Source organism: Chiloscyllium punctatum, chromosome 12 (genome assembly GCF_047496795.1).
Source record: "Chiloscyllium punctatum isolate Juve2018m chromosome 12, sChiPun1.3, whole genome shotgun sequence".
NCBI lineage: Eukaryota > Metazoa > Chordata > Chondrichthyes > Orectolobiformes > Hemiscylliidae > Chiloscyllium > Chiloscyllium punctatum.
Genome location: NC_092750.1, coordinates 18,900,872 through 18,922,421, shown reverse-complemented (window position 1 = coordinate 18,922,421; position 21,550 = coordinate 18,900,872). Strand labels below are relative to the sequence as shown.

The following is a 21,550-nucleotide window of genomic DNA, read 5'->3' as shown; positions in this document are numbered from 1 at the left end:
ATCTGGGGAGCGGGAGAATCGATGTTTCGGGCATAAGCCCTTCATCAGTGTGTCATAACAGGCTGAAGTAATTAATCCAAAATGTAGCATGATGATGGGGTGATGTTGGTGCATGTTTGATGCCAACCCTCACGGATGGGTGTACAGGTGTTCGCTGCTTGTGGAGCATATCCTGAGATGTTGGGGACTGATAGAGGCCTGAAGGAGCAAACTGTGATATTGGCAGGTACCAACTGTATTTCTTAGATCAGGAGGAGCTGTCACAATCTACTCTCTCACTCTCTCTCTCTTGCTCACATGGGAGAACAAGAAATTGCATATACATGAAGTAGGATTAGGTCCTAATGGGACATAACTGCATTAAAATAAACTGTCATTGCCCAATCATGAGATTCGTATCCTGTCATTCAAACTTTGGGTGTGAAATCAGACTTCTATTTTTTACAAACTCAAGGATTTCATTTTACGAATCTCACCATATTTCCCAACTGACTTGCCATTGCCCAGTCACCTGGGGAACTCGGAAAGTTCAGCCCATTAACTCTGACCCTTTTCCCACAGATGCTGTCAGACGTGCTCAGTATTTGCAGACCTTCCTGTTTTTATTTTAAATCTTTGGGATCTGCAGTATTTTGTTTTTTTTTCTAATTATTTAATTGAAGCCTCTGTTAGCAGGTAACAATACTGTGTTTAATAGCACTGATAGTTTAGAGGAGTGCTGAAAGACAGCTGCATTTGCAGAAATGTCAGGTTTTGGATGAGACTAAGACTTACCGTTGTGTCTATCCAATTGGGAATAAAATATATCCTTTAGCAATTCAACGAAAAGCAAGTGAGTCACCCTACTGCCTGGCCAACATTGCTTCTTCCTTCCACTAACAGCATCAAAACCAAATTGTGTTGCCATTAATTAATTTCTTGGGGCCCTGTTATATTCAAATGTTGTTTCAGCTGTAAGTCAGTTGGTAGCACTCTTGTCTCTGAGTCATAGGTTCTCTGTTCAAATTTAGCCTAGTGCTTGAACACAAAAAATCATGGTTGATACTCCAGTCCAGTATTTGAGAGGCTGCTGCACTGTTAAAAATGCTTCCTTTGGTATGAGACGATAAATTAAGATTTCACCTGCCTGTACAGATGGATGGAAGAAGTCTTAGAACATAGAACATAGAACTGTACAGCACAGAACAGGCCCTTCAGCCCATGATGTTGTGCCGACCACTGATCCTCATTAATGCACCCTCAAATTTCTGTGACCATATGCATGTCCAGTAGTGTTTTAAATGTCCCCAATGACCTTGCTTCCACAACTGCTGCTGACAACGCATTCCATGCTCTCACAGCTCTCTGTGTAAAGAACCCACCTCTGACATCCCCTCTATACTTTCCTCCAACCAGCTTAAAACTATGACCCCTCGTGTTAGTCATTTCTGCCCTGGGAAATAGTCTCTGGCTATCGACTCTATCTATGCCTCTCATTATCTTGTATATCTCAATTATGTCCCCTCTCTTCCTTCTTTTTCCAATGAAAAAAGTCCGAGCTCAGTCAACCTCTCTTCGTAAGATAAGCCCTCCAATCCAGGCAGCATCCTGGTAAACCACCTCTGAACCGTCTCCAAAGCATCCACATCTTTCCTATAATAGGGCGACCAGAACTGGATGCAGTAGTCCAAGTGCGGTCTAACCAAAGTTTTATAGAGCTGCAACAAGATCTCATGACTCTAAAACTCAATCCCCCTGTTAATGAAAGCCAAAACACCATATGCTTTCTTAACAACCCTGTCCACTTAGGTGGCCATTTTAAGGGATCTATATACCTGCACACCAAGATCCCTCTGTTCCTCCACACTGCCAAGAATCCTATCCTTAATCCTGTACTCAGCTTTCAAATTCGACCTTCCAAAATGCATCATCTCGCATTTATCCAGGTTGAACTCCATCTGCCACCTCTCAGCCCATCTCTGCATCCTGTCAATGTCCCGCTGCATCCTACAACAGCCCTCTATACTGTCAACGACACCTCCAACCTTTGTGTCATCTGCAAACTTGCTGACCCATCCTTCAATCCCCTCATCCATGTCATTAATAAAAATTACAAACAGTAGATGATACCACGTCTTGCCTGTCTTCTAGCATTAATTCAGCTCAGTTACAGAACATAGAACTTAGAACATTACAACTCAGTACAGGCCCTTCAGCCCTCGATGTTGCACTGACCTGTGAAACCAATCTGAAGCCCATCTAACCTACACTATTCCATTCTCGTCCAGATACCTATCCAATGACCATTTAAATGCCTTTAAAATTGGCGAGTCTGTTGCAGGCTGTGCATTCCATGCCCCTCCTACTCTCTGAGTAAAGAAACTACCTTTGACATCTGTCCTCTCAATTTAAAGCTATGTCCCCTTGTGCTAGCCATCGCCATCTGAGGAAAAAGGCTCTCACTGTCCAGCCTATCTAATCCTCTGATTGTCTTACATGTCTCAATTAAGTCACCTCTCAACCTTCTTCTCTCTAATGAAAACAGCTTCAAGTCCCTCAGCCTTTCCTCATAAGACCTTCCCTCCACACCAGGTAACATCCCAGTAAATCTCCTCTGAACCCTTTCCACATCCTTCCTATAAGGCAGTGACCAGAACTGTATGCAATACTCCAAGTTCAGCCGCACCAGAGTTTTGTACAGCTGCAGCATGACCTCATGGCTCCGAAACTCAATCCCTCTACTAAGCTAAAACACCGTATGCCTTCTTAACAACCCTATCAACCTGGGTGGCAACTTTCAAGGTTTGATGGACCTGGACACCAAGATCCCTCTGCTCATCTTACCAAGAATCTTACCATTAGCCCAGTACTCTGAGTTCCTGTTATTCCTTCCAAAGTGAATCACCTCATACTTTTCAGCATTAAACTCCATTTTCTACCTCTCAGCCCAGCTCTGCAGCTTATTTATGTCCCTCTGTAACCTACAACATCCTTTGTCACTATCCACAACTCTACCAACCTTAGTGTCATCTGCAAATTTACGATCCCATCCTTCTATGCCCTCATCTAGGTCATTTATAAAAATGAAAAACACAGATCCTTGTGGCACATCACTAGTAACTGACATCCAGGATGAACATTTCCCATCAACCACCACCCTCTATCTTCTTTCAGCTAATTTCTCCAAACCACTATATCACCCTCAATCCCATGCCTCCATATTTTGTGCAATAAGCTACTGTGGGGAACCTTACCAAATACCTTGCTGAAATCCACATACACCACATCAACCGCTTTACCCTCATCCACCTGTTTGGTCCCCTTCTCAAAGAACGTATTCCTGGTGACCTGACCAACGCTTATCTCTCAATCAATATCAGAAAACCATGTTATTTTGTCATTTTATTTAAAGGAGACACAATTATGTCCTTTGATTAGTTAGCATGGAAATACGAGCTATGTAACAGGGACCTCTTTCGTTTTTTTTCAAATTAGGGATTTTATTCAAAAAAAGACTACACTGTTGACTGATCCTTACAAATCCAATATAGAGAGGAGGGTGCTCAGTGCTAAGAGTACAGTTTCTGTCAGCACTTTATATCATCAATTGGGGGATCCCGCTTCAGATGAGTTTGATCTACTTTGCGGGGTGTGGGAGAGAGCGCTAGGTGTTGAGGTCTCCTCAGAGGCATGGGAAGATATTTGGGAAAATGCAAGAAAGATATCAATTTGCAATAGGACCCATGCTTTATAGTTGAAGGTTCTACACAGGGTCCACTTGGCTCTGGACCATTTGTCAAAATTTAAACCAGGGGTATCTTCAACATGTCCCAAGTGCAAGGTCTTTTCGGGCACTCTTATCCATTGTCTCTAGTCCTGTGGTAGGCTTCAAACATACTGGAGTGCTGTGGTGGGTGCAATGGAGAGGATTTTAGGTGTAAGGGTGGAGAAGGACCTGATCTCTCTTCTTCTGGGCCTGCCCAGTGTGTTCCCTGCAGATGCGCATAAGAAAAAACTTTCTGTTCAAGAAAGAGTATCTTGCTAGGTTGGGTTTCTGAAACTACCCCCCACCCCCTCCACCTCGGGCCTGTTGGGTTAGCAGGTGATTGTTCTGGAGCATATCCCCTTGGATTTTCTCACAAGTATGGTACACCACAAAACTGAGAATTTTTATAAGACATGGCAGCACTTTTTGAAATACCTGGACAAAATTTTATCTGCCACACTAGTAAGGGCTTTTATGTAACCATAACGATGGTGTTTTACAAGTCCAATATCCAGGGAGGAGGACCTGTGAACGTATGAGTGTCTTGTTTGGCTGAGTTGAGTTATTACTATCTATTAGTTTATTGTCGGTTATTATTTATTTAATTAAATAGTTAGTTGGGGATTGTTAAAATTATATATTTTTATATATATATTTATACATTTGTACATGAGGGCAGGTTGGGTTTTTTGTGTTCTTTCTTTGTATTGTTTTGAATTGTATTGTTTTGTATTTGTTGGAATATTTTTAAAAATCTATTTTTTCAATAAAGTATATATTTTAAGAAAAGTGCTTTGAGATAGCTGGAGATCTTTTCCTTTATCTTTTTTAAATTGACTGTCATATTGACTTGCATATTAATAGTGACTGCACTTTGAAAGTAATTAACTATATGTGAAGCCCTTTGGGAGATGGGCTGCCATTTCTGACAAAAATGCTCAGTTTAGCAGTGTAACATACTTTTCAGGAGAAGGAATAGCTTTTAGAAGACCATTGCTGGATACGTTGGAATGTTAAAATAATGATTTATTATTATTACTCCTACAATGAGCAAAAAACTCACTGAACCCATTGTATGACTCCCAATTTACACCTCACCTAAAATAGCTGTCTCTTCTGCTCCTGGTGTAAAACTGTAATTCTAACTGGGATATCGTACAAAGAAACCGCTCCATTATTGTGAGGGGCCACTTAGATGGCAGACACAGTGCAGTTATGGAAGTAGATTAAATTAACTTCAGTTCCCTCAGGACTGTACTCAAAAAGCTGAGGGTATATTAATGATTCTGAGTATTGGCACAGCTTGCCTACCTGGGATTGAGAACATCTCAGCAAAGGGAAAGGAAAATAATTTCAACTCATTGGTTGTTTATAATGAGATAATATTGTGAAGTTAATGAGCTTTGCTCTCTCTTGTTTCTTTCTGTATTGCTTCTCCCTTATCCTTGATCTCTAATACAAGCCATGATTTCATTGGGGAGTTCACCACAAGTTACAGAGAACTGTCCCGCGGTCAAAGTCAGTTCAATGTCTATGAGGTGAGTACAGTCTGTGTCTTAAATAGAACTATGTACCCGTTGTGTGTACCATGTAAAGCTTGATACTGTTATGTTTGTAATCCATAAACCTATTTGTTCAGGTGATGTGGCTGTTTGCATGGAGTTATTTATGGTGTTATGTGTAACTGTATGTGAAATGGCACTATGCTTATATCGAAGAGTCATTGCCCCTTTTTGCCACATCCAAAACAAAAGAAAGGGAGGGTGAGGTAAAAGTATCAGTTAGAATCATGGCTTAAATTCTTATACTTTCTATGCTACTGATGAAAATTCAAATGACTGGAATTGAATTTTGCAGTTATAATAATGATGAAATTGGCATAATTTGCTGAAATTACCATTAGGAAATGTATAGAAGCTTCTGACATTCATCAGGTTCATTTCATTGTGTAACTCCAGAAGTTGCTCCAGAATGATCCCCTGCTCCTTCACAAAGTGTGCTGTTCTAGTTGTTGCAAATGGAAATATTTTGAATTCACTGGAACTGATATGCACAGATACAATGGACAGAATAGTCTCCTAGTGTGCTATAGCATTTTTTAGTTCCATTAAAAAAGAGTTGGTCTAAGATGACTACTTCGTCAGTCCTTTATGGTCCTGAACCTAGGATGGACCTCAAAATAAGCAGTGAGCACAACTGAAGTTTTAAAAAGGTCAAGTGAAAGATCAACCTAGAAAGCTAACTAAAACTGACTACTAGTTTCAAAGCAAAAACTACAACTCTAAAACAACACAAATATAGATCTATGACACGCAAAATTAAGCAGTTACAATGACAGTATTATTGAATTACATGTTTAATTTAAACTACACATATGTACAGTATATTGCAAATAATGAGTCTAAATATACATAAAGGTATAGAAGACTTTATTCAGAAAGGTCACTCGACCTGAAACGTTAACTCTGATTTCTCTCCAGACCTGCTGAAAATACTAGATTTATGATGAGCCAACCCCCATTGCAATCTCAAGTGCTGCATGCTTATTTGCAAAGATATAGATGTGGTAATATATCTGAAAAAAACATTAAAATGCTTGCCTTAAGTGCAGCTGGAAAGTAATATAGAAGTGCCTCATTGTTTTAATAGACGTACTAACATAAAACTCAAAATTTTATTTTAATACATTTTCCACATTAATATCTGTACCATTTAAACCACGTCAGAAAATCATGGATTTAAGCACCAATCCAGAGACTTATGTATATAACCTTGGCTCTCTCTTCAGTGACTGATGTTGCACTGTTAGAGACATCCCCTCTTGTCAACCCTATAGTCCACCAAATATCTGTCTTTCACTGTTCTCTTTCTTATCTCAATGGCCTTTATGTTCTAACATGTGTTTTAGCAGATCATCAAGATCCATGAAGCTAACTTCCATATATACCGATGACACCACGTTCTATCTGTCCCTTCTAATAACTCCTCTCAATGCTTCAATGAGTAATAAATTCCTCCGATTAAATATCAGGTTACAAAATCATTGTGAAAACAACAAATGCTGGAGATCAGAGCAGTTCAGACAGCATCTATGGACAGAGAACAAGTAATGTTTTGAGTCGGCATGAATCTGCATCAGAGCTCTGATTAAAAGTCATCTAGACTTGAAACGTTAGCTTGCTCTCTCTCCATGGATGCTGCCTGACCCACTGTGATCTCCAGCATTTGCTGTTTATAGTACAGACTCCAGCACCTGCAATAATTTGCTCTGACAAAATCATTGTGTTCGACCTCTCATGACTGCTTTGACTGCTGTCCCTTAACCATCCTCTCAGGTCAAGGTCAAACTCTTCAATGCCATGTTGGCCTGTTTAATTTTTGCTGAACCGACATCCTCTTGTCTTCTCAATTACAAATACCACCTGCTTCCATTTCTGTGACACAACTGCTTTGGTCTATCTGCTGTTGAAACTCTTACCTTTGTTACCTCCAGGCTCGACTGTTCCAAGACCACGCTCCAGCCTTTATTAATTGCAGCTTGTCCAAAACTCTACTGCCTGTAACTTTCTCCACACCACTTATGACCCCGTCTCCACTAATCTATATTACTTCATAATCCCCACCTCTTGCAAACCCCACGCAACACAGAATTTAAAATTCTCATTCTTAGCGATTAATGCCTTGTAAGACCCTGAACCTCAACATCTCTGTAGCCTATTATAACTCCCCTCCTCTCTGTACTCACTTGTTCCATTGACTCAGAAGCCTTGTATATTCTCCGCTCTCTTCAACCCACATTGACAGCTGCACTTTTAACATCCCAGATCCTTTACTCTGGAATTATCTCCCTAAACTACTCTCCAGCTTGCTCCTCCTTTCAAACCCTCTTTAGACCTTATCACTTTAACCATGCTTTTGGTCACACTGCCCAGTCTTTCCTTTGACTTGACAGTTTTATTTTCTTTTATGGTTGTGTGAGATTCCTTGGGGCATTTTCCTACTTTAACATTCCAATTAAAATATAGATTGAGATAGTGCTTTCTGCTGTTGGCAGCAATCAATGTCTGAAACAAATTGGCTCTTCTCTGGGAGGATAATGACAGCCCTTTAAAAGGACCATAAAGTTCAAGAGGCTAATGTGGCTGACTACTTAATAGTTATAATGGCATTTTATGAATAATACAGGAAGCAAATACCTATATAAATATATTAAAACCCATTACTCTCACAGCATGAATTGTTAAGCTTTCAATAAGTTGCAGTACAGCTTCCCTAAGTGCAGTGTTAAGATGTCAGAGGGGAAGGAGGGAGAAAAAAGCTGGACTTGATTGTGGTAACTTGTTTTTAGAACTGCTTATGGTATGTGTTGGATTGAGGTAAGAGAGTGTGTATTAGTTTTGGGCTGGCAGTTTTCTTTTCTCCATGGTTTGAATGTGGGCAAGAAGATTTCCGCAAAGTGTCCGACCGTTCCCACATTTACCAGGTCAGTGTCATCATTTAAAACCAAGAACTGCGGATGCTGGAGATGTTCTGACAAAGGTTCACTGGACTCAAAACATTAACTCTCTTTCTATCTCCACAGATACTGCCAGACACCGGCTGAGTCTCTCCAGCAATTTCTGTTTTTGCTTCTTTCAGAGTAATAATGAATGATGAATGATTTTACTGGTCATGGATATGTTACAGAGAAAAAAAATACAGTGAAAAGCTTCTACTGTTGCCATGCACTATTTTGAGTAGTCTAAGAATTTTTTTTTAAAAGATTTTAAATGTAGCATTAAGAGAGTCCATGACCTTTCCCCACTGCTTTGGCACCGCCAACACCAGACCTACCCAACGTCGAAGTCGCTACTCCTCAGAAGCCAATTTTCGCTGCTGGACCTACCTCGCCAATGTCGCCTCTACTGATGTAGCAGCCGATGCCGGGTAATGTGCCCGCCCCTCCGCCAACTACCTCCTTGCCGCCATTTACCAGAGTCCTGCTCTGCCCTCATCGCCAATGTCTGCCAGAGTCCTACAGAGGCAGCACTGTAATGTGGGGTGTTATAAAATTATCCCAGGGTCAATTTTATTGGGCCAGATCAGCCGAAATGGGTTAGTGACATAAAAACTGCAGATGCTGAAATCCAAAGTGGACAAGCGGGAGACTGGAAGAACACAGCAAGTCAGGCAGAATTACACATGAAAACATTGACTTCTCCACCTCCTGATGCTGCCTGGCTTGCTGGGTTTCTCCAGCCTCCTGCTTGTCAGCCTGAATGGGTAACAGCTGCACTGCTCTCCCCTTGCAATTTTCATCTTACTGGAAGACCAAATGATCAAACAGCAGAAGTTCACCAAGGTCAGTATGTGGAAGGTATGGCTTGGCAACCCACCCGCCATCGCTGCTTATGGGCTTGAAGTGAAAGAACTTCCCTCTCTTCCTCCTCGCCTCCAAAAGAAAAAAAGGACAGATAGAGAGAAAGAGAGAGAGAGGGAGAGAGAGAGGCTTTACCAGCTGACCAAAAATGACTGCCCTGTCAACAGCCAGACATTCCAAGCTGCTTTATTTTTCCTGTCTTCCAGGAACTCCCTTTATTTACCATGGACAAAGCTTCTTGTGGTTTCAGAGGCTTTTGCCCGAAACATTGATTTTCCTGCTCCTCTGATGCTGCCTGACCTGCTGTGCTTTTCCAGCACCACCCTAATATAGACTCTGATCTCCAGCATCTGCAGTCCTCACTTTTGCCTTCTTGCAGTTTCAGCTGCGCGATTAATGGGGATGATCTTTTGCAAACAAAAGTCCTGCAATGTTTGCAAATAAAATAATAATTGTTGGTTCCATTAGTAGCAATAGTTATTTAATACTTACCTCTCCACAAGTGCCCTGAATGACTTAGTTCACTGGCTGATGAAATGCAATCCACATTAAACAATTCCATGAATGTTTTCTATTTGTTCATGGGATATGGCTGCTGCTGGCTAGACCAGAAGCTTTTACTCACTGCTAGTCACCCTGCAAAAGGTGAGGGTTGTCTTCTTGAGATACTACAGTCCTTGTGGTGTATGGACAACCACAATAAAAGGAGTTCCAGGAATTTTACACAGCAACAGTGATGGGACTACAGTATAGATCCAAATCAAGATGATATTGGTGTTCTCTGCATCTCCTGCACATATCCTGTCAGGCAGTAGATGTTGTCAGTTTGGAAGATACTGTCAAAGGAAGCTTTGTGAATTGCTGGAGTGCATCTTACAGATGGCACATACTGCTGCCACTGTGTGTCAATAGTGAAAGGAGTGAATGTTTAAGATGGTGATTGGGTGCTTTGCCCCAAATGGTGTCAAGCTTCTTGAGTGTTGTTGGAGTTGCACCCATTCAGACAAGTGGGAATATTCCATCGCACTTCAGACATGTGCTTTGTAGATGGTGAATGGGCATTGAAGAGATAGCAGCTGAGTTAGTCACCACAGAATTCCCTAATCTCTGACTTGCTATTGTAGCTGCAGTATTTATATAGCTGGTCCAGTGCAATGATAACCCCAGTATGTTGATAGTGAGGGATTCGCTTCCTGAGATCCAACAACACTAGGGTATCCAAATAAACTGCTGACCAGGTGTACTTCCTCAATAGGAAGTAGATGGAGTCCTTTAGCCCTTAAACCATTCCCAGTTCCTGCTGCTGGATAAAAGGTGCAGCAGGGCAAGACATCTTAGCGAGGTGAGAAACAGAATTAATTTTCATGCCTAATGTTTTTGTATTTCTTTGGATGGAGTCTGGGCCTCATTGGCCACACCAGCATTTATTGCCCATCTCTAATTGCCCAGAGAGCAGTTAATAGTCCATAAGACTGTAAGACATAGGAGCAGAAATTAGGACATTTGGCCCATCAAGTCTCCTCTTACCATTCAATCATGGGTTACAGGTCTTTCAACCCCATTTTCCTGCTTTCTCCTCGTAACCTTTGATCCTGTTGTAAGTATACTCAATGACATGGTTCCCCCCAGCCTTCTGTGGCAGTGAATTTCACAGATTCACCACTCTCTGGCTAAAAGGTCTTCTCTTTGCTCTGGTCCTTGTCTCTCCTGTCAATGGAAACATCTTCCCAACGTCCAATCTGTCCATGCCATTTAATATTCTGTACATTTCAATCAGATCCCCCCTACTCCTTCTAAACTCTATTGAGTATAGTCACAGAGTTCTCAAATATTCCTCATATGATAAGCCTTTCATCCCTGGGATCATTCTTGTGAACCTCCTGTAAACCCGCTCCAGGGTCAATACGTCTTTCCTAAGGTATGGAGGACACAATTGCTAACAATACTTTAATTGTGGTCTGTCCAGAGCCTTAAGCCTCAAAAGTACATTCCTGCTTTTATGTTCTAGTCCTCTTGAGATGAAAGACATTGTATTTACCTTCCTAACTACTGATTCAACCTGCAAGTTTACCTTAAGAGAAACATGGAATTGGACTCCCATATCCCTTTGCACTTCAGATTTCTGAATTTTCTCCCTCTTTAGAAAATCGTCCATGCATCTATTCTTCCCATGAAAGTGCATGACCTTACACTTTCCCACATTGTATTTCATCTGACACTTCTTTGCCCACTCTTCTAACCTGTCTAAACCTTTTTGCAGCTTCCCCACCTCCTCAATACTACCTGCCCCCCACCTACCTTTGTAATATTTGCAAACCTAACCAGAACGTCTTCAGTTCCTTCACCCAGATCATTAATTTAAAGTGAAAAGTTGTGATCCCAACACTGAGTCTTGTGGAACACCACTAGTCACTGGTTTCCATCCTGAGAAGGACCACTCTCTGCCTTCTATCAAACAGCCAATCTTCTATCCATGCTAGTACCTGGCCTCTAATACCATGGACCCTTATCTTACTCAGCAGCCTCCTGAGAAAGATAAGGCAGCTTATTAAAGGCCTTCTGGAAATCCAGGTAGATGACATCCATTGGCTGTCCTTGGTCTAACCTGCTTGTTACTTCCTCAAAGAATTCTAACAGATTTGTCAGGCATGACCTCTCCTTGATGAAACCATGCTGACTATGCCCTATTTTACCATGCACTTCCAAGTATTCAGAAATCTCATCCTTCACAAAGGACTCCAAAGTCTTACCAATGACTGATGTCAGGCTAATCAGCCTACAATTTTCCCATCTTTTACCATGTGCCCAGGTTTCACCTCTTGAGAATCTGGAAGGAACAAGTCACCAAAGTAACATTGTGGTGAGTGAGGGAACAAGAAACTAAATAAGTGCAAGCCTGCACTATCTGGAGCTTATAAATCAGATGAGGGAACGGGATGATAGAAAAATTGGAGATAAAAGGAGGATTGTGCCTGAGGATCTTGTATTCTACAATGCTTTCACAAGTACTGCAGGCCTCTGCCTCAGAAGGAAGCTTACCAATACTGACTCCTACAGGCTTCTCTAACGGGTTAGGATATATAGGGCCACCTCTGGTTAACTCCTCTGCTGGTGAACTATCTTGTCCTGCAGGAGAGAGGGAAGTGTGTCAGTTAGCTTTGTGCAGTCAGTTTGACTGTCATGGTTGAATAGCTGGTTGTATGCACAGCTGTCAAGTGTGAATATTGGATATCCAGCCTGTTTGACTGAAGTTGTTGCTCAGTAAGTGAGTAAAGGTGGACTGGCCAATGAGGTAGCTGATGGGATATAGCGTTTGAAGGTGTTTTTACTGATGGTCACAGCACATGACGTCACTGAGTTTGACCTCCATGCTATATGCTACCTTTGACTGTGAGTCCTGCTCCTGCCCAATAAGTTAGGGACATTTTGTTTCCTTTCCCTGATTGAGGCACAGTGCACCTCTGCTTTAAGAGTATGGACTTTGCTGCTACAACTCAGTGGCCCCCACTGACCCATCCAACTAATGAACAACACCTTGTGCTGATTGCACACATGAGCAGGCATCACAATGTTGCCATGCCACTGCATTACAGTCACCAGACAGATGCAATCAGCATATTCTCTTCAGGAGCTGTCCAGTTAATCCCCTGTAGGCTTTGCAAGTCCCCATTAGGAACTGGGTGATGTAGTGAGTTGACAACAGCCTCTTCATGTCTTCAGCCTATACTGACAAGATACAAACATCCTACCACAGATGATTTCGAGGATCTAAAGTGAAGTGAATCATAGAAACATGGAATAGCTACAGCGCAGAAGAAGGCCATTTGACCTGTCAAGCCTATGCCAGCTACCTATAAAAGCAATGTAGCTAGTCCTTCTCCTCTGCCACTTTCCCATTGCTCCTCAGGCAATTATGCAATTCCCTTTTGAAAGCCTCAATTGAATCTACCTTCAGTTCCCATTCCGACAGTACATTCCAGATCATGACCACTTGCTGCAGAAAGAACAAAATCATCACATTGCCTTGGTTCATTTTAAATCCGTGTCTTCCTGATCTTTTCAGCGGTGGGAACAGTTCCTTCCTATCTAGATCCCTCATGGTTTTGAGCAACGCTATCAAAGAAGCATCTAAAGCTTTTCTTAAAAAGATGTTTTCTCACAGGATTTGAACCTGGGCATCTCATACTCAAAGTGAGAATCACAATTAGCTTGGGGGACAGCAATATAATTCCAATTGCGAGTGAGGCTACATCTCATAGTTGACTATAAGTTGGCATTAATTGGCTCTAAAATGGTGATTTATTGAGAGGTCAGTAGATGTAAGAAATGGAAACATTCACACTTGTATAAAAGGATATGTGATTTTAAAAGCAAAGTCGCAATCATCAATCCGTGGTAAAATAGTCAGTTAGACTAAAGAGAATCCATTGGTTGTTGACTCCACTCAACTCCACTTTTTTGGGTACCTGTGCTGTTTTGTTAAATCCCAACAGCTCAGCAAGAATACATAATCTTGAAGTCCATACTCAAATGACAGTAGATTTGATTAACCACATTTAAACCTTCAAATTACTGAATACTTATGAGCCAGCACTAACACCCAGCACTACAGATTTCTCAAAAGCATCTGATTGAAAGCTTATGTTTAATTGCTGTCCATTTTAAGAAAGATGATATTTGGAAAGCTCTGAAGCAGAAATAGATGTAGGATGAAAGGATTCTCTGATTCACCTATTGATTGTTCTTCAGATTGATGTCTTGTTCACTTACCAGCTGTTAGCTGAGCATTGCTGAGAGGACTATAATCTAATATATAAGAATTAAACTGATTTAATATTTAAAACAAAACATTGATCCCACAGAGCAGAGATTCATTGTTCCTGGGACAAACTGTTTTGTATCCTGTAGGATAGGGAACGTTCATGCTAAAGGAGATGTCAATGATCTTATGCAGTAACCATGATGAGTGCCATGATGTGAATGTTCCAGTGTTGGACTGGGTGGACAAAGTCAGAAGTCACAGGATACCAGTTTATAGTCCAACAGGTTTATTTGAAATCACAAGCTTTCACTGTTACTTCACCTAATGAAAGAGCAGTGCTCCGAAAGCTTGTGATTTCAAGAGAAAACTGTTGGATTATATCCTGGTGTTGTGTAACTTCTCATTTTATGATGAGTAGGTTCTTAGAGGAGTCACTGGTCAAGAATAGATGGCAATACACATTATACTTTGTTCATTCACAAGAAATGAACTGACCAGCTCACCATTTATTGTCCTGAGGAAATGGTGTTGAGCTGCTTCTTGAACAGCTGCAATCCATTGGGAATCCATCCACCAAAATGTCAATAAGGAGGATTTTGATCCAGCAACTTTGAAGAAACAACAATATCTTTCCTAATGGGATGATGTGTGGCTTAGAGCGAAATGTTCAGCTGATGGTTTATCCTCATAGATGGTAGAGTTTGGAAGGTCCTGTTAAAGAACCTTTGAGTTGTTGCAGTGCATCATGTAAATGGTACACACTCTCACTATTACGCGTCTGGAGTCAAGGCAGTGAATGTTGAGTGAAAATAGTTGGGAAATCACATGCTGTAGGCCACAATTTTATTGCCAGTGATCTAAGCACAGCTTCTTCATGGAAGTCTCTGATCCCCAAAGCTAATCCTTATTGTAGGTTTGGCATTAATTTACGCAGCATGATCTTGTAATGCTTTAATCACATGTAACATTCTAATTTTTAAGAAACTAGGAATATTTTCCAGCAGATGTGTCATCACACCCATATCCTTACTGATGTCATCTGTGCATAAATACTTTTATTGTCTCTGTAGGTTTTAAATCCAAAGAAAAGAGGGAAAAAGAAGAAGTACATCAATTCTGGAACAGTGAGTACCATCCCAACTGAGTTAATAAAGGCAGAATGAGGTGCAACAGTTCATTAGTGAAACTCCTTAAAACCGAGATAGAAATGTACAAAAGGTAACCCTCCTTATCCTGCTCACCGTCTCTACAGCTTCTCTGTCTACCAGCATGATGTCACCTCGATCTATCACTCCTCTTCTGTATATCAGCCCTTGGGCAATATCATTCATAGACCTGGACTTAACATATGTGTGTTAATGACATCCAGTTTGATCCTTTTTAAGCTTACCTACACTTGGATGTGCTGGAAGGTCTTCAGTATTTGGGGGATTCAAGACACCACTCTTGGCTGCTAGAAGAAGCTGTGTACCCTTGAAATCAATTCCAGCCCCCTCCCCACACTGTGTATCAGGCTGAAGCAAACTAATCACAGTCTCAGAATGGTATTCAAATCTCACCTGAGCTTCTGATCACATAACCTTTCCATGACAAAAGACCAATTGCTTTCACATCTGCAAGGTTGTTCACCTCCAAACTTACCAGTTTGACTGCTGGTGAAAGTCTTACCCATACCTTTGTGTAACTATACCAATGTTTCTCTGGTCAATCTCCTTCCAAAACATAGCTAATTGCACCTTATCTTGCAGTGTGTCGCATGGTATTTTAGTTTCTGGTGTCAAGTCTTAAATTTAAAATATCCTCCTCATGCTTAAGTAATTTCATGACCTTGATCCTCTCATGTTTATCAACATGATCCCAACCAGTCCTACAACTCTCGTGAGGGGAAGCATCATTGAGGCTTCCTGGAGGGTCAGAGTGAGAAAAGGTAATTCAAGTAGCAGGATGCTAGTGTGGGGAGAAATACTAATTTGAACCAGCTGGGTCAAGTGATGGGCCCAGGTTTCCATGGTTTACATTCTATGTGATTCAGTGGCATATATGTAATATATAGATGTACATTATTAAGCTACAGGCATAACCAACATTTTGCTGCTTATGTAAACCCATCAGTTGTAGCACAGAGCATTTAGAAATTACTGAAAGCTGAGCATTTGTTTTCTGAGAGCATGGTGGACCCCACTTCAAAATATGTTAACTTTTGACACATTGTTTGTTGCATTTTTGAATCCGTTGCAGTTCTATCATTCAAGTCCCTAATAATTTCTGTCAAAAGGCATACGGGTATTTGAAATATAAGAGTTATCCCAGAAGCTCCTATACTACTTTATAATCAAGAATAGAGGAAGACATGCCAGGAGCATCAATAGGCATATCTGAAACTGAAGTGTCAATCCGGTGATGCTATAACACAGGGCTGTTTGCATGCCAAACAGCAGAAGCAGCATGCAATGGAGCTAACCAATTCCACAACCAACAGACCAGATCCAAGCTTTCCAAGTCCTCTCACATCCAGTCACATCTGGAGAATTAAACAACTAACATGAGCTCCACAAATATCTCCAACCTCAGTAACGAGGGAGCCCCGGCACAACAGTACAAAAGGCAAGGCTTAAACATTCTCATTTTCCTTCAGCTAGGAGGGCAAAGTGGTGATCCATTCTGTGAAACTGGAGTCTTAGTAAATGCAAGTTTTCAATGAATTTGATTCGTCACAGTGATATCAAGAAACAGCTGAAGACAGTGGATACAGCAACAATATTGAAGACTTATATTTCTGTAGTAGTTGCCATGCCCCATCCAAGCTGTTCCAGTACATCTATAACACTGACATCTACCTGACAATGTGAAAAATTACCCAGATATATTCTGTGCTCAAAACTAAGCACAAATCCAACCCCATCAGTCGACTCTTGAGTATCAATAAAGTGATGGAAGGGGTTGTCAATCATTCTTTCAAGCAGCACTTACAAAAGAATGACCTGCTCACTGACACTCAGTTTGGGTTCTGCTAGGGCCAAACTCTAAAGGGGAGGGGAGAGTCACTGCCCTTCATATCAAGATGGTATTAAACCAGCATGGCAACAAAAAGCTCTAGTAAAGCTGGAGCCAGTGAGAATTGTGAGGAAAATTCCCCATTAATTGAAGCCATGCCTCGCACAAAGAAAGAGGATTTTGGTTGTTCATCTTAGCCCCAGGACATTACTGCATTAGTCCTTCAGGGTAGTATTCTAGGCCCAACCATCTTCAGCTGCTTCACCTATGACTTTCATTCCATTATAAAGTTAGTTATGGTCTAATGATGTTATGGGAATATTTGCTGATGATTGAACAATGTTCATCACAATTCACAACTTCTCAGATACTGAAGCAATCCATGTTCAAATGCAGCAAGACCTGAACAATATCCAGGCTTGGGCTGAGAAGTAGCAAGTAATGTCAGTGCTATACAAGTGCCAGGGAATGACCATCTCCAATGTGTTATAACACTCACTCAGGATAATTCGCTTTAGAGTATCTATTGGAAGATTGCATTTGCTGTAAAGCAGTTATGAAATAAAGTACATTGGATATTTTTAACTTGTAATTCCAAAATATAATTTTTAAAAAGAGGATTGTTAACTGAAAATAGGTATCTCTCCATTGAATGTCTGAGGGGTGGGCAGAGGTGGGGGGGAGAGAGAGAGAGAGACAGAGACAGAGACAGACAGACAGACAGACAGACCAGTAGAAGTCTTATTAAAAACACATGGGAACTTCAACCAACAGTCCTGGAAAGTGGGAGAAGACAGTAGTCAAAACCAAACTCGACCATAATCTATTTGACCACAAAGATAACAAGAGGCCATCACCCCTCTTCCCCTCAAAAAGGAAGCAAGACAACAAGATGACTCTCTTTCCCCATGATGTGGAGGTGCTGGTGTTGGACTGGGGTGCACAAAGTCAAAATCACACAACACCAGGTTATAGTCCAACAGGTTGGTTTGGAAGCAGTTTCTCCATGAATGCTGAAATTCAATCATGGTCAAAAAGAATCAGAACTACAGAATCTCAACCAATCTGCAAAACTAAGGATTGTGAAACAGACCATTCAACAATCAAAGTCAATGCTACCTCTACTGCAATAGCTATAACCATCTGCTCTTTGTGAACAACTGGCAGACTAATCTTTAGTTTATTTCCTTTTGTGTTTTTCGACTCACGGCTTATTTCTAATGTTACACTGGAAATAATCCACTGGAAATCAAGGCCTGCTTTTTCTGGAGTCATCAAGAGTTGAAGATATCTAAAAGTTTGCAGAATGCCCCAAATTACCTGTCCTTCATACTTAGTTTGACACAAAGAATGTGTCAGGTTTCTGCACTTATATTATTCATATGAATAAACAATCTATGAACTGTTGATATATAACTCTATTAGACGAAACACTAACCACCTAATTCTGCAGGGTTTACAGAGACGATGCTTTGATGCTTACACTAATCAAGACATTGTTTTTTGATACTCTTCCAGATACATTTATCTGATTGCAGTAGGTGACTGATCCCACTTATAGAAGTCTTGGACTTATTAATTAAAAATTACAGTTGACAGCACCTGGAAAGTGGAACAAAACTGGCTATCTTCAGGCTTAAAATGCTTTTTTACTGCAGAGCAATAATATCTGGAGAAGGAATATAACTTTTTGATTTGTTGTCCTGGCACATGAAAAATCTACACAGGGATCATGATTTAATGCAGTCTTTTGACCATTAGTATCGAAGAGCTGAAAGATCCAACAGTATTGTGAAATAAATCCATGTCACTTGGTGTAAGAATATATAATAATGCTTTCTATGTTATTAGACCTGTATTACTGTGAAAGCTTTTCATGCTGACAGGTTATGTTTTTTTTTCACTAGGTGACGCTTCTTTCTTTTAAAGTGGAATCTGATTTCACATTTTTGGATTACATTAAAGGCGGGTATGGATCAAACTCATTTTTAAATGTGTAGGCTGGTTAATCATTTGCCCTTTTGTTCAAAAATACGCTACATCTTCAGTCATCTAAACTGTGTTGAACACCGTCGTTCTTAACTCTCTTTCAGAACTCAGCTAAATTTCACCGTGGCGATAGATTTCACTGCATCTAATGGTGAGTTTGAAAGAAAAATTGAAGTTGCACACTTCAGCCATGCCTTCTATTATTCATTAATGTCATGCAGCCATTACTGTCAAGACCTGCATTTATTGCCCATCCCTAATTTGCCTTGGCAAGCTGGTTTGTTGAATATAATTAATTGGCTCGCTCGTCAGTTCAGTGCACAGTCAATTATGTTGCAATGGGTCTATAGCCATAGAGAGACTCGATTAGATAAGGAGAAGATATTTCCTTCCCTGAAGGGGATTTGTCAGCCAGATGGGATTTTATACAGGTGGAATCATAACGTCCCTGGAGCTAGTGAGGGCAGGACAGTGTGGCACAGTGGCTCAGTGGTTGCACAGTGCACTGCTGCCTCACAGCACCGGGGTGTGGGTTCAATTCCAGTCTGTGCAAAGTTTACACATTCTCCCCTGTGTGGGTTTCCTCGGTGTGCTCGGGGTTTCTCCCACAATCCAAAGATGTGCAGGTCAGGTGAATTGGCCATGCAAAATTGCTCATTGTGTTCAGGGATGTGTAGGTTAGGTACATTAGTCAGGGGAAATGTAGCATAATAGGGTAAGGGAATGGGTCTGGCTGGGTGTGGACTTGTTGGGCCTAATGGCCTGTTTCCACACTGTAGGGATTCTATGATTCCAGGGATTCTATGAAAGAATCAGGCAACTTAGCTCTGGAAAGAAACTCATGGTCTCCTCACCACCTCAGCAATTAAGTGGTAGGTAGCAAGATCCATTGTGGACTTTCTCAACATATCAGTAATTAAGGTCCTTACGTGACCACTTAAGGTATTCAAATTGCCCCTCCCTGATTAGCTACCTCTTGATGAGTGAGAACAGTGGCTAGTCTTCTTACTGGGAAGCCTGGCGGGTTGACCAGAGTCCTTCAACTTCCTCAAAAGGGACAATCGGAGGCACAGACAAAACCATACCCTCCCCTTGCCTCCAACTCCCCAGACCCTCCCCACTAACCGCCACAATCCTCACCCTGTGAAAAGAAAATTGAAAAAAAACACTTACTTTCTTGCTGCTGGATCATGTGGGAAATGGTCATTAACAAACATACTTTAGGATCAGAAGCGAAAAATCATAGAATCCCTTTGTGTGAAAGTGACCATTCAATCCATTGAGTCCAAACAGCATCCCATCCAGACCCAGCCCTCTACCCTAGTCCCGTGACCCTGAACCTGTGTTGGGTGTTCCCAGACAACATCTCTGGGAAACTTGTGGATCGTTTCAGAGAACATCTCTGGGACACCCACACCAACCAACCCCACCACTCTGTGGCTGAACACTTTAAATCCCCCTCCCACTTTCCCAACAACATGCAGGTCCTGGGCCTCCTCCATTGCCAAATCCTAACCACCCAACATCTGGAGGAAGAAAGCCTCATCTTCCACCTTGGGATCTCTAACCACATGGGATGAATGTGGATTTAACCAGGTTCCCCATTTCCCCTCCTCCTACCCTATCCCAGTCTCAACTTTCCAATTTAGCACCGCCCTCTATCGCATTCCCAGCAGCCTTGCTCCCAGCCCCATCCCCCCTCCCATTTATCTCTCAGCCTCCTTGGCCCACAAGCCTCATTCTTGATGAGGAGCTTATGCCCGAAACATTGACTCTCGGATGCTGCCTGAATGGCTGTGCTTTTTCAGAGCCACATTCTTTGACTTTAAGGGTTGTTAGTGCGATAAATAAGATATTACCATAATGCTACTACACGAGAAGAATGTCAGAGGTGCACAGTTGTTTAAAATAATGAAATACAGAAATTATACTTTTGAAACAATTTATTTGAGGAGAGCAGTGAAACTATAACATTTATGTGTGGTGAACAATAAAACTCAAACTTTGCTAAATTTGTTTAAGCTTAAGTAAACCTCTGGTTTAAATTGATTTCAAACAATAACACTGATATAATGTTCAAATTATAATAATCTTTTGTGTATTTTTTTTATTTTTGAATGCAATATAAGTAATCTCCATTATCCTTGCTTTTATGTAAAGTGAGTGATTTGATTTGGTTCTTTTCTATAGCATGTTTCATTTCTCATGCAGGAAACCCTTCACAGCCCACTTCCCTTCACTACATGAACCCGTATCAGATGAATGCATATGCCATGGCATTAAAAGCAGTTGGAGAGATCATTCAGGACTACGACAGTGACAAGCTCTTTCCAGCATTAGGATTTGGAGCGAAGCTACCACCAGATGGGAAAGTATCCCATGAATTTCCACTGGTAGGTAAATATTATACTGGAGAGCAACAGTGAGGAAGCACATGTAGTCTGGGAATATTTTCACACAGAATTTAGCAGCAAATGCTATGCCTACCCAAGCTTTCCTGCTCTTGTTCATTGCTGTTATGCCTTGCCATAGGACGAAAGAGGTGCAAAGCTTTCTTTGCTACATTTGGAGGAAGAACTTTTTTGTCCTCTGTGAATTTTGGGGAGGGTGAACTGAATCCTTTCTTCATCCTCTTGAGTTAGTTATAACAAAATTCGAAAATTTAGAAGGTTTTAATACTGCTACTTTAGTGTGTACTTAA

General features: G+C 41.1%; 1 protein-coding gene across 1 annotated transcript in view; it reads left to right on the top strand.

The window, feature by feature from the left end:
- The window catches only part of LOC140483647 (copine-9-like), a 404,134-nt gene that overhangs the window by 320,438 nt on the left and 62,146 nt on the right, over positions 1-21,550 (top strand). The window contains exons 11-15 of the mRNA XM_072581965.1: positions 5,208-5,283; positions 14,937-14,990; positions 18,768-18,829; positions 18,954-19,000; positions 21,061-21,242. Coding sequence (XP_072438066.1) covers positions 5,208-5,283; positions 14,937-14,990; positions 18,768-18,829; positions 18,954-19,000; positions 21,061-21,242 — 421 coding nt within the window. The remainder of the gene's footprint in view (positions 1-5,207; positions 5,284-14,936; positions 14,991-18,767; positions 18,830-18,953; positions 19,001-21,060; positions 21,243-21,550) is intronic.